The 13,076-nt window shown below is 34.1% G+C and overlaps 1 protein-coding gene across 1 annotated transcript in view; it reads right to left on the bottom strand.

The window, feature by feature from the left end:
* LOC149781122 (uncharacterized) overlaps window positions 1-13,076 on the bottom strand; it is an 86,379-nt gene continuing 73,303 nt past the window's right edge. Inside the window, exons 9-11 of the mRNA XM_089935230.1 lie at window positions 8,178-8,430; window positions 2,373-2,476; window positions 1-270 (exon numbers count right to left, since the gene is read on the bottom strand). Coding sequence (XP_089791356.1) covers window positions 2,391-2,476; window positions 8,178-8,430 — 339 coding nt within the window. The 3' untranslated portion in view covers window positions 1-270; window positions 2,373-2,390. The remainder of the gene's footprint in view (window positions 271-2,372; window positions 2,477-8,177; window positions 8,431-13,076) is intronic.

Genomic DNA, 13,076 nt, shown 5'->3' on the forward strand with positions numbered 1-13,076 from the left:
TAGGCTTGAAATGTTTAAAACCCGGTTTGTAACAAACGAATATTTAATTCTCTGCATATCATGATTATAGCAATATAGAATAAATCAATATTACAAAGCATTTCGAAGAAAAGAAAGTAAATATGATGGACAAAAAAGACGAAAGTTATGTATTTAAGACAGTTTCATTAACGTTTATATGGCCAATGCGTACAATGCCACTAACGACCCCAGACCATGTGGGCACAGCCAGGATTTATCTTGACTTCCTCATCAAGTAGTCAATAATACCTGAAATTTAGAATAAAGATTTGATAACAAATTCAAAATGCTAAAATACTTCATCACTCTCTTGTTGTAATGGTCTTTAAGACAGATATGTTACATTCTGCTTAGCAATGCTTAAGCTACAAATCTGGGGTTTGTTTTGGCGCTCTCACCAAACAGATCTGTTCCGGCCAAGAGTTAGGCATCGCAATACATTGTCTAAATCACAAGCGAACATAGCTATGAAGGAATAAAGAGGGTGACCATCCCTGCCCCGTGTTGCTCTAGTACATACAAATTTTATAAGTTCCAGCGTTTTTAAAAACCGACCACTTACAATTAGGCATTAGAAATTGTGTGGAATAATTTACTTCTTTTTTTTCCGAAACGGAAGACCCAACAACATGGAGACACCACACGTTTCTGAAGCTGAAGATTTGACAATGGAAGAGATCCAATGGAATGGTCAATTTGTCGTTTTTCAGAACACAGGTTCATATAACTGTACAAAGAAATTTCCCTTTCTTAAATTACAATCGAGACTTAGATATCGTATTGACCTTAGCAAGTCATCACAACAAAGTCAGCGGGTCGAGCGTTTTGAAAACTTTTGTTAGACTGTTGACATATAATATTTTTGCTGTGCTAATTGGCGTAGCAATACTATGAAAACTTTTATAGTAAATTGCAAATAACAAAGGTACTTGACAGTACATAATGTATTTCTAAATATCTGCAGTCTTTCTTCTGCCCAACTAAGTACGAACTCTGATTGCACTTTGGTTGAAACAATGACATCAGACAACTACAACAAAGGCTGCCAAAAGAGTAGGTAGCAGCCACCAGAGACTAAAGTTAAATATTTTTCAGTTCAGAATACTGCCAAAAGATATAAAGAAAAAGAATATATATATATATCTATATATATATATATATATATATATATATATATATATATATATATATATATATATATATATATATATATATATATATATATATAATCTGGTCATAATTTACTCATGGAAACTGGCAAAGTCGACTAAGAGAGCCAGTCCTCTTCCCTACTGATTTATGGTAGAAATAATATCCAGCATAGGGTGTTGGACTTTAAAAGTATCTGAACTTATTGACAACAAAACCTTAGAAGAACTGTTGCAGACGGTTGTTTTTGAATGAGAGTTAACTTAATGCGATCGCTATCATGACTGATATACAAGTCATGTTTATTTACACAAATTGTAAGAAACAAACCAATTTTAAACATACGTGAAAGAAATAAAAGTTCGCCCCTTCGAAAATTGGGGTAGAACAACAAATAGGCAGGAGTTACAAAATTGACATGAAATTTTACAATTGCTGTCAACAAGAGGGAATATAGATTACAGCCATCAGTCTCTTTTGATACAAATCGATGCTATTCATAGTGAGGTGATATGTTTATAAAAGAATTTAAGTTGTATCATGAAGATACACTGATGACTGCAGCAAGGGAATTAACTGATTTATCTGGTAGCTTGAGCATATCATACAAAATATATGTTCTTGTTTAAAAATTTCATGTTGGACATGGAAACAGATCAAAGAGTTACATTTTCTATTGTCCTGACCTTGATCATGAGGTGAATGTACAACTGTAGTACGTCACGCATTGTTCAGTCATTATGTATTTTCTAATAAAGTTTCAAGAAATGTCTTCAGTTACTCAATATATAATACACGGAAAAGGAAACGGGCAAGACAGTTACAGTTACAGTGGTATATATCGAGACCTTGACCTAATGGTAGTGATATGACTGTGGTATGTATCGTTGTCTACACAAGATGTGTCTAGGTGACCTATATGGAAATGTAATCTGTGCTGCATAAACTGACGCCCGCGAAGGAAACGAAACACAGAGTTAAGCTCTCTCTTCTCGTTATCTTTACGACTATGCCTAGGGCATGACGATAGTATCTGAGACAGTTTTTATATTTTGTATTTATATTTTAAGAAACTGTTATCATAATATTTTCATTGGTTCACTTTCCATGACCTTGGCCTTTGAACTTGGGACCCAAATATGGCATACATACATACATACATACATACATACATACATACATACATATATACATACACCTACCGTGAATCCGTCCTCCAGTTAAATCTTCCTCGTTATCTCCTGCGTCGTAAAGAGCGGAATCACCTTTCCAAGGAATGGGGTTATTCGCCGGAAGTTGGCCAGATCTTTTTATGGCAAAAAAATAAGATGGACTTTATCAGAGCGTGACTGTAGTTAAAAGTAGCATCATCAATCGTATTGAATAAATAATATGTGATCTAGGTCATATTCTTTGGTACTCAGGTAAAGACGTTGATAACTGGGAATATCATCTAACATTAAATTTGATATAATTGTTAATCCAAACGTAATGGTGAAAGTTATCACACATAGTATACATAACAGCAGGAATTAATATGCTTTAATTAGACTGAGAAAAAATGACTAAGAATTTCCTGATTCAAATACATATAATGTTTCATGTTTGAGTATGAAACATCATTTATATGATAACAGTTACGACAAGTCATGTGCGTTTTGCTTAACATTTTAATATATCATTTTTTTTAATGTGGAAATTCTAAGTCGTTATTTCTAGTATAATTAGAACGGGGTCGAGATTCATTTTATATATAATATTGGTGAATATTTCCATGTGTCGGATACCCCAAGACACTAAATGTTAGCTTCTGGCAACCATGTGTATTACAGTAATTGCTCTATGGGGCAGATTGATTTTTAGGGATAGCTATGGTTTATAACGACTCAAAATACTGTAGAAAAGTCATTTTGTATGGGCAAATATCCTAGATGTCACTTATCACAAGTGTGAATGTTTGCTAAAGATTTGTTAACTACCCGGTAGAGTTAGTTTTGAGTATTAATCCTATTTTCGGCCTTAACCTAACAATTCAGGGCAGGCTAAGGTCGATTTTAATCTCACTGGAACATACACGTTTTCTTTTTGGCATTGATTATTGTACTTTGCTACTGCATTTGGTATTCGATGCCTTTGAAAGGCAATAATGGTAGTGTTGTGCGTTTAACGCCATTTTTCAGCACACGATAGCTGTACATGTCATTCACTATAAATGATTGAGGAAGAACCCGGGAAAACCCCAGTAAGAATCACTGACCAACAGAAGTGACTGGCAAACTTTGTCGCATACCCATATTGGCCGATTCCAAGACCCGATCTCATGTGGACAGAGGTAAGATGTAGTAATTGTTAAAGGCGATCGCTTTAAACAAAATGACTCTCATAACGAGATAAAGATTCATTATAATGCTACATTACTTACCGTGGAAATTATGACCATAAGAATCTTACACGGTATTCATTATGACCATAAGACTCTTGCACGGTATTAATTATGACCATAAGACTCTTACACGGTATTCATTATGACCATAAGACTCTTACACGGTATTCATTATGACCATAAGACTCTTACACAGTATTAATTATGACCATAAAACTCTTACACGTTACTAATTATGACTATAAGACTCTTACACGGTATTAATTATGACCATAAAACTCTTACACGGTATTAATTATGACCATAAGACTCTTACGCGGTATTAATTATGACTATAAGACTCTTACACGGTACTAATTATGACCATAAAACTCTTACACGGTATTACTTATGACCATAAGACTCTTACACGGTATTACTTATGACCATAAGACTCTTACACGGTACCAATTATGACCATAAGGCTCTTACACAGTATTAATTATGACCATAAGACTCTTACAAGGTACTAATTATGACCATAAGACTCTTACAATGTACTAATTATGACCATAAGACTCTTACACGGTACTAATTATGACCATAAGACTCTTACACAGTATTTATTATGACCATAAGACTCTTACACGGTACTAATTATGACCATAAGACTTACACGGTATTACTTATGACCATAAGACTCTTACGCGGTATTAATTATGACCATAAGACTCTTACACGGTATTACCTATGACCATAAGACTCTTACATGGTATTACTTATGACCATAGGACTCTCACACTGTATTAATTATGACCTTAAGACTCTTACACGGTATTAATTATAACCATAAGACTCTTACACGGTATTCAGTATGACCATAAGACTCTTACAGGGTATTCATTATGACCATAAGACTCTTACACGGTATTAATTATGACCATAAGACTCTTACACGGTATTCATTATGACCATAAGACTCTTACATGGTATTCATTCTGACCATAAGACTCTTACACTGTATTACTTATGACCATAAGGCTCTTACACGGTATTAATTATGACCATAAAACTCTTACACGTTACTAATTATGACTATAAGACTCTTACACGGTTTAAATTATGACCATAAAATTCTTACACGGTATTAATTATGACCATAAGACTCTTACACGGTATTAATTATAACCATAAGACTCTTACATGGTATTCATTATGACCATACAACTCTTACACGGTATTAATTATGACCATAATAGTCTTACACGGTATTACTTATGACCATAAAACTCTTACACGGTACTAATTATGACCATAAGGCTCTTACACGGTATTAATTCTGACCATAAGACTCTTACAAGGTATTATTATGACCATAAGACTCTTACACGGTACTAATTATGACCATAAGACTCTTACACGGTACTAATTATGACAATAAGACTCTTACACGGTATTAATTATGACCATAAGACTCTTACACGGTATTCAGTATGACCATAAGACTCTTACACGGTATTCATTATTACCATAAGACTCTTACACGGTATTAATTATGACCATAAGACTCTTACACGGTATTCATTATGACCATAAGACTCTTACACGGTATTCATTATGACCATAAGACTCTTACACAGTATTAATTATGACCATAAAACTCTTACACGTTACTAATTATGACTATAAGACTCTTACACGGTATTAATTATGACCATAAAACTCTTACACGGTATTACTTATGACCATAAGACTCTTACACGGTATTACTTATGACCATAAGACTCTTACACGGTACCAATTATGACCATAAGGCTCTTACACAGTATTAATTATGACCATAAGACTCTTACAAGGTACTAATTATGACCATAAGACTCTTACAATGTACTAATTATGACCATAAGACTCTTACACGGTACTAATTATGACCATAAGACTCTTACACAGTATTTATTATGACCATAAGACTCTTACACGGTACTAATTATGACCATAAGACTTACACGGTATTACTTATGACCATAAGACTCTTACGCGGTATTAATTATGACCATAAGACTCTTACACGGTATTACCTATGACCATAAGACTCTTACATGGTATTACTTATGACCATAGGACTCTTACACGGTATTAATTATGACCTTAAGACTCTTACACGGTATTAATTATAACCATAAGACTCTTACACGGTATTCAGTATGACCATAAGACTCTTACAGGGTATTCATTATGACCATAAGACTCTTACACGGTATTAATTATGACCATAAGACTCTTACACGGTATTCATTATGACCATAAGACTCTTACATGGTATTCATTATGACCATAAGACTCTTACACTGTATTACTTATGACCATAAGGCTCTTACACGGTATTAATTATGACCATAAAACTCTTACACGTTACTAATTATGACTATAAGACTCTTACACGGTTTAAATTATGACCATAAAATTCTTACACGGTATTAATTATGACCATAAGACTCTTACACGGTATTAATTATGACCATAAGACTCTTACATGGTATTCATTATGACCATACAACTCTTACACGGTATTAATTATGACCATAAGAGTCTTACACGGTATTACTTATGACCATAAAACTCTTACACGGTACTAATTATGACCATAAAGCTCTTACACGGTATTAATTCTGACCATAAGACTCTTACAAGGTATTATTATGACCATAAGACTCTTACACGGTACTAATTATGACCATAAGACTCTTACACGGTACTAATTATGACAATAAGACTCTTACACGGTATTAATTATGACCATAAGACTCTTACACGGTATTCAGTATGACCATAAGACTCTTACACGGTATTCATTATTACCATAAGACTCTTACACGGTATTCATTATTACCATAAGACTCTTACACGGTATTGATTATGACCATAAGACTCTTACACGGTATTGATTATGACCATAAGACTCTTACACGGTATTCATTATGACCATAAGACTCTTACACAGTATTCATTATGACCATAAGACTCTTACACGGTATTAATTATGACCATAAGACTCTTACACGGTATTAATTATGACCATAAGACTCTTACACAGTATTAATTATGACCATAAGACTCTTACACAGTATTTATTATGACCATAAGACTCTTACACGGTATTAATTATGACCATAAAACTCTTACACGGTATTCATTATGACCATAAAACTCTTACACGGTACTAATTATGACCATAAGACTCTTAACACGGTATTAATTATGACCATAAGACTCTTACACGGTATTAACTGTACTAATTATGACCATAAGACTCTTACACGGTATTACTTATGACCATAAGACTCTTACACGGTAGTACTTATGACCATAAGACTCTTACACGGTATTAAGTATGACCATAAGACTCTTACACGGTATTCATTATGACCATAAGACTCTTACACGGTATTCATTATGACCATAAGACTCTTACACGGTATTAATTATGACCATAAGACTCTTACACAGTATTCATTATGACCATAAGACTCTTACATGGTATTCATTATGACCATAAGACTCTTACACGGTATTAATTATGACCATAAGACTCTTACACGGTATTAATTATGACCATAAGACTCTTACACGGTATTAATTATGACCATAAGACTCTTACACGGTATTAATTATGACCATAAAACTCTTACACGTTACTAATTATGACTATAAGACTCTTACACGGTATTAATTATGACCATAAGGCTCTTGCACAGTATTAATTATGACCATAAGACTCTTACACGGTATTAATTATGACCATAAGACTCTTACACGGTACTAATTATGACCATAAAACTCTTACACGGTATTACTTATGACCATAAGACTCTTACACGGTATTAATTATGACCACAAGACTCTTACACGGTATTACTTATGACCATAAGACTCTTACACGGTATTAAGTATGACCATAAGACTCTTACACGGTATTCATTATGACCATAAGACTCTTACACGGTACTAACTATGACCATAAGACTCTTAACACGGTATTAATTATGACCATAAGACTCTTACACGGTATTAATTATGACCATAAAACTCTTACACATTACTAATTATGACTATAAAACTCTTACATGGTATTAATTATGACCATAAGACTCTTACATGGTATTAATTGTACTAATTATGACCATAAGACTCTTACACGGTATTAATAATAATAAGCTTCTTGTTCTTTTGTTCCTAAGTGTATGTCTAATATATAATTTGAAACAGAATAAAATGATAATTTTGCATTATCCATTCATATTTAACATAAGAGAAACAAATCCACAATATGAAACCAAAGCATGAATAATTTAAGAAAGAAGATTTTAGTAATTAAAAAATATTGTTATTGTGAAGACAGTGTTAGGGACCCCCTGACACCAATCAGGTAAGAAATTATAAATTGATAAATGAAATTACAAACTTTTATATCCTTGATATTTTTTGTGTCTAAAATCTGTAGAGGGGTACAAACTGTTGGGAGGGTAATCGAATATAGTCAATTCTTGCTACATGCAGAAGGACGCATGAGGCCTATTGTAAATACCCAAGCCCTCACTTTTATTATTCGGCCTGAAAGAATAGCTATGTACCATTTGTCACTTACTATTGGGCACATTAACCAAACTTGAGTGAAGCTCTTTAGTCGCTGAAGACTCCAGTGCACGTGACACTATTAACGTCGGTGACGTTGTTGTGACGCTATGTAATAAGGTGTAGCAGTAACCCGTTGGAGGCGTCTGGCCAGCATACGTGACTTGAAAAGTGTAGCTCATCACTGGAGGATACGTATTATATATGTTGTTCACGTAATACCATCTTCCGTCTGGCGCTGATGATGTAATCTCTGCTATCCAGTGCTTGTAGAAAGTATATATATATACATATATATATATATATATATATATATATATATATATATATATATATATATATATATATATATATATATAGAGAGAGAGAGAGAGAGAGAGAGAGAGAGAGAGAATCTCAAATGGGTAATGATTTTATAATGAATGTATGAAGCTAGGTGAATAATGTCAAGCCTTGGCTCGCAAAAGCCGGACATTATTTAACGAGTTTCATAAATTTAATATTAAATCATTACTCATTTGAGATTCTTTTTACCACACAGTGTTTTTGCCAGTGGAAATTATTTAGATAGAAAGAAGAATGAATAATTTCGTTCATTCTGACAGACGCTGTACCTTTCATATGTTGTGCTTAAAAAATAGTCCTAAACAAAGTTGAAATAGTAAAAGTTTATTATATATTTTTGCTAACTATAAATCAAAGAATAAGCATCCATCCAAATCAACAGAACATTTTGCAAAAGTCAAAACCATTTGTCAACACAAAATGCTCAATGCGTGTGATGTCACATTACTTGATACGTTGCACAGTACCTGTTTGAGTTGGCCTACACAACATAGTGCCAGTGTTTACCTTGAAATTCTACTTCACAACTAAGCATTACATTGTTGCGATATTTTTTTATCAAAAGAAGATTACTAGATGAATAAACACACATTTACTGTAATGTATTTATGACCGGATATTTGCAGTAATTGATTTGGAACATTAGACTGTACAGAAAACGTAATCAAATCTCTTTTTGAGTCCGAGCAGCAGAGAGGGTGAACAGACCATAGAATTCCGACAAAACAAAATAAAACAAAATAAAATCATCTCGTAGAAAGGTCCAGATTTTTACAAATGAACCTTTCCTTGAGATGTTTTATTTCTGTAATGGCCGATTATACTAATAAAACCTTAATTCGAAATAGTAGCTGAAAAAATAAAGTATTCTACGTGTTTATTTATTTTTTTGTTTATTTTTTTGACGACCAATGTTGGTAGGTACCCTCTCTGCTGCTATTAATTTATGTAAATTTACCACCATACCAAGTTTGATGAATATTTCTCAACGCGTTCTCGCTGTCGTTTCTCCTCATCTGTTTCATCTTTATTTGTTTCATCTTTATTTGTTCTATGTTTCAAGTAATATTCAAGTTCCGATAGTGGTTTTTCTATTTTTGGATTTATGTTCTTTCTGTGTTTATAATATATCATCAAACTTCTGTATCGATCTCCACCGCAATTTTTGCAAATCTGATATAATCCTCTAACGCTGTTGTTACATCCAACACAACTTCGTGGACCAGCATGCGGATTTTTCTTTATAAGATAATTATGTACTTTGCAATATTCTCCACGGCATTTTTTATCACATTTGTTAGTGGTTCCTTGACGCAACCACGCACAGTTGTTCATTATATGAATGATATCTTTTTAATTAAATTTACACTCCTTCTGCTGATATTAATTAAATCATTATGTTATAATAAAATGGTACATTCGGAATCTCATACTGCAAGAATAGCTCGAGAACGATTAGAAGCAATTAAAAAATTTCTTCCTGTCAGAAACTCATTCAGAAAAAATCTACAAGCGCAGCAAGAAGCACAAGTTGAGTATGAAGAGAACACTAAAAAACTGTTTAAGCCCATCACTGCAGCTACTAAGAAAGTTACAACTGTCATCAAAGAGGATCTTCTTCCGGTATCAAGACAAACTGCAGCGCAGACTGAGGAGATAGCAAGAAGAACTAGACAGACGGGGAGATTTTACGAGATCTTCCAACTAATATAGCTGCGGTTCAGCCTCCACCTGTTGGTGAGGAAATACTTGAAGAAATTGGAAAACTTCGTGCTGAGATAGGTGATATGAAAGATCGTGAATCAATAAAACCAAAAGAAGGGAAAATAATTATGCCGAATAATAAATTTACCGAGGCGGGCATCAAATTCATAAAAGAAATTGAGAATATTGATATGTTATCAAAACTTGCAGTTGCAAGTGTGGATAAAAAAGAGAAACTTTTAAGACCTGAATATAGTCCCGCTCGTATTAGTGATCCTGAAATCTGGTATAAATGGATATATCGTATATATTACGATAAAGATAGAGTTTACTCCAATGATGAGGTATATAATGATTATCGCAGAAAAATAGACATGTATCTTGCACAACAAGAACCAAAAGTATCACAATCTCTCAGAACAATAAGTGAGGAAGAAGAAGTATCACCCTCAAGTCTATTTAAGAAAACAACAGAAAAAAGGTCACCCTTAAGACTATTTAAGAAATCAGAAGAAGAAGGAGCAACGGGAAGTGGTCTGGGAAATAATTTTGTTTGTCCTGATAATATCATTAATAACGTGTCATGGTTAGAAGTTCTCATAGGAGGAAAACGTGCCGGAAATAATTCACCAGAATTAATTAATGAAGCATCTGATATTTGTCGGCGATTATTTAAAGGTGGTATCATGGATATCGGAGTTTACCGAGAACTTATCGATGAACTTGTTGATGACTAGTTGTTAGATAAATGGTAAATAAAAATAAGATGATAATACATAATAATCATTGCAAACCTGTACAGGTCAGAGCGGTAAACTCACGATTACCAATCTACAGAGCTACTTACGGAGATGGACATGGTGATGTTATTCAGGGATTATTTACAAGGATAGCTCCAAAAGTAGCACCCATTGCAAAACAATTATCGATGAAGGCCATTGATATTGTTCGTGATAAAGCTCCTGGTGCAATTATCAATGTTGCTGGTAAGGCGTTCTCGGCGATCAAAGAAAGACTAGCATGATTATTGCGACGAAAACGACAACCACCAGTAAAATTACCAAGTACTGAGGTGATGCCTGCAGATGTCAGTAAAATAATAAATCAAGCTGCAAATCAAAAACTAGCAGCGTTAGCAGATCAAGGACTTGGTGAATCTGGAAATAATATCTCAAGTTTGATATCCGGAAGTGGAATTTCCCGAACGCGGTAATCAACGTGTTAGAGGAAAATAATTATAATAAAATGTTCAAGCGCGTATCCGACACAGCATTTGACATGGAAGCACCCGTCCTTAAGGATGAATTGGTACGTGATTATCAGTTTTATTCTTATGATGCACGAACACCAGATCAACGTGGAAGAATTGGAATACAAGTTCATGATACAAGTAGATACTTTTTACCCGCTGATGCTTTTCTTGAGGTAGAAGGTACAATTGTAAGAACAAACGATACTAATTACGCAGATGCGATAAAAGTTGGTTTTGTCAACAACGGGATCATGGCACTGTTTGATAGCGCCACTTGCATGATCGATGGAAAAAATATTGAATCGATTCAGAAAGATGTAGACGTTGCTACAACAATAATAGGATTAGCAAGATATTCTGATGATTATACAAGATCAGCAGGTCCTACAATGATGTTTGTGAAAGATAATACTGGTCACCCTGAAAGCGATCAGTATGATATAGGACGATCAAGAAATCATGCCAATAACACTGATGCTGATGTGGCGTCAGTGGTTAGAAATACTGTCGAAAATTTCAACTTGGGATTTGCAATGCGCAAAAAAATGTTGCTAGGAGCCGATAGAAGATTTTCATGTACAATTCCACTATCGCATATTTTTGGATTTTGTAGAAATGTTAGAAAGGTTATTTTTGGAGCTAGACACACGGTTGTTCTTGTGAGAAAAGGTGATGATAATGATGCTCTGTGGAGACCTGCTGGTGATGCTGGTAAAGTAGTATTATCGAAACTTTCACTATGGATGCCGGTAATGACTCCAACGATCGCAGAAGAACAAAAGTTGATTTCTTTCATGGACACTGGTGGTAAATTCTTGTTGTCATGGTTAACAACAAGCACGGATAGCATGCAAACTAACGTTAACGGTCAGTTTACATGGCATATAGCATCACAACAGGGTGTTTCTGCACCACGACATATTTTTATTGCTTTTCAGAACTATGATCGATTAGGCTCACAAGTTCGCTCTCATATGATATTTGATAAACTAGGTAACGCAGATATTTCTTTACGGATAAACGGGCAACAAGAACCAACAGAGAATATACAACTAAATTATGAACAGAATCGTATTGGACGTGCATATCATCGTTTAATGTCATTCATGGGACATGATCAAAATGTTGATACTGGATTGCAAATATCGCAACATGATTTCAGAACTTTATATCCGATTTATTATTTTTCATTAGAACATCTTGATCTATCAAAACAATCTGTCGTTGATATACATCTCAAAGCAACATTAAATACAGGTGGTGTTGATTACAGAGCAATCGCGGTCATACTTAGCGATAAAGCCATGTTACTTGAAGGTGGTAGTGGTCGAATGAGAGTCGTTGATGCACCAGTGAAAAATCTTTAATTATTCAGAAAAATATTATTTATATAAAAATGTTGTATAGTCATGTTAATGTTACTCTGACTCCTGGTCAGGTAAAAAAGCTTCAATCAAAAACCGCCAACAAATGCGGAACTAAGATATCACTAAAACGAGATCAGATTAGTGGTGGTCCAAACAAATTATCGTTGACAAATAATCAGATTAAACATTTCAATAAAGCCCTGGAATCAAAAACTGGAGTTCAATTTCATCTTTCCCCGAGCGC

Source organism: Sinohyriopsis cumingii, chromosome 15, assembly GCF_028554795.1.
Source record: "Sinohyriopsis cumingii isolate HCF-2022 chromosome 15, ASM2855479v2, whole genome shotgun sequence".
NCBI lineage: Eukaryota > Metazoa > Mollusca > Bivalvia > Unionida > Unionidae > Sinohyriopsis > Sinohyriopsis cumingii.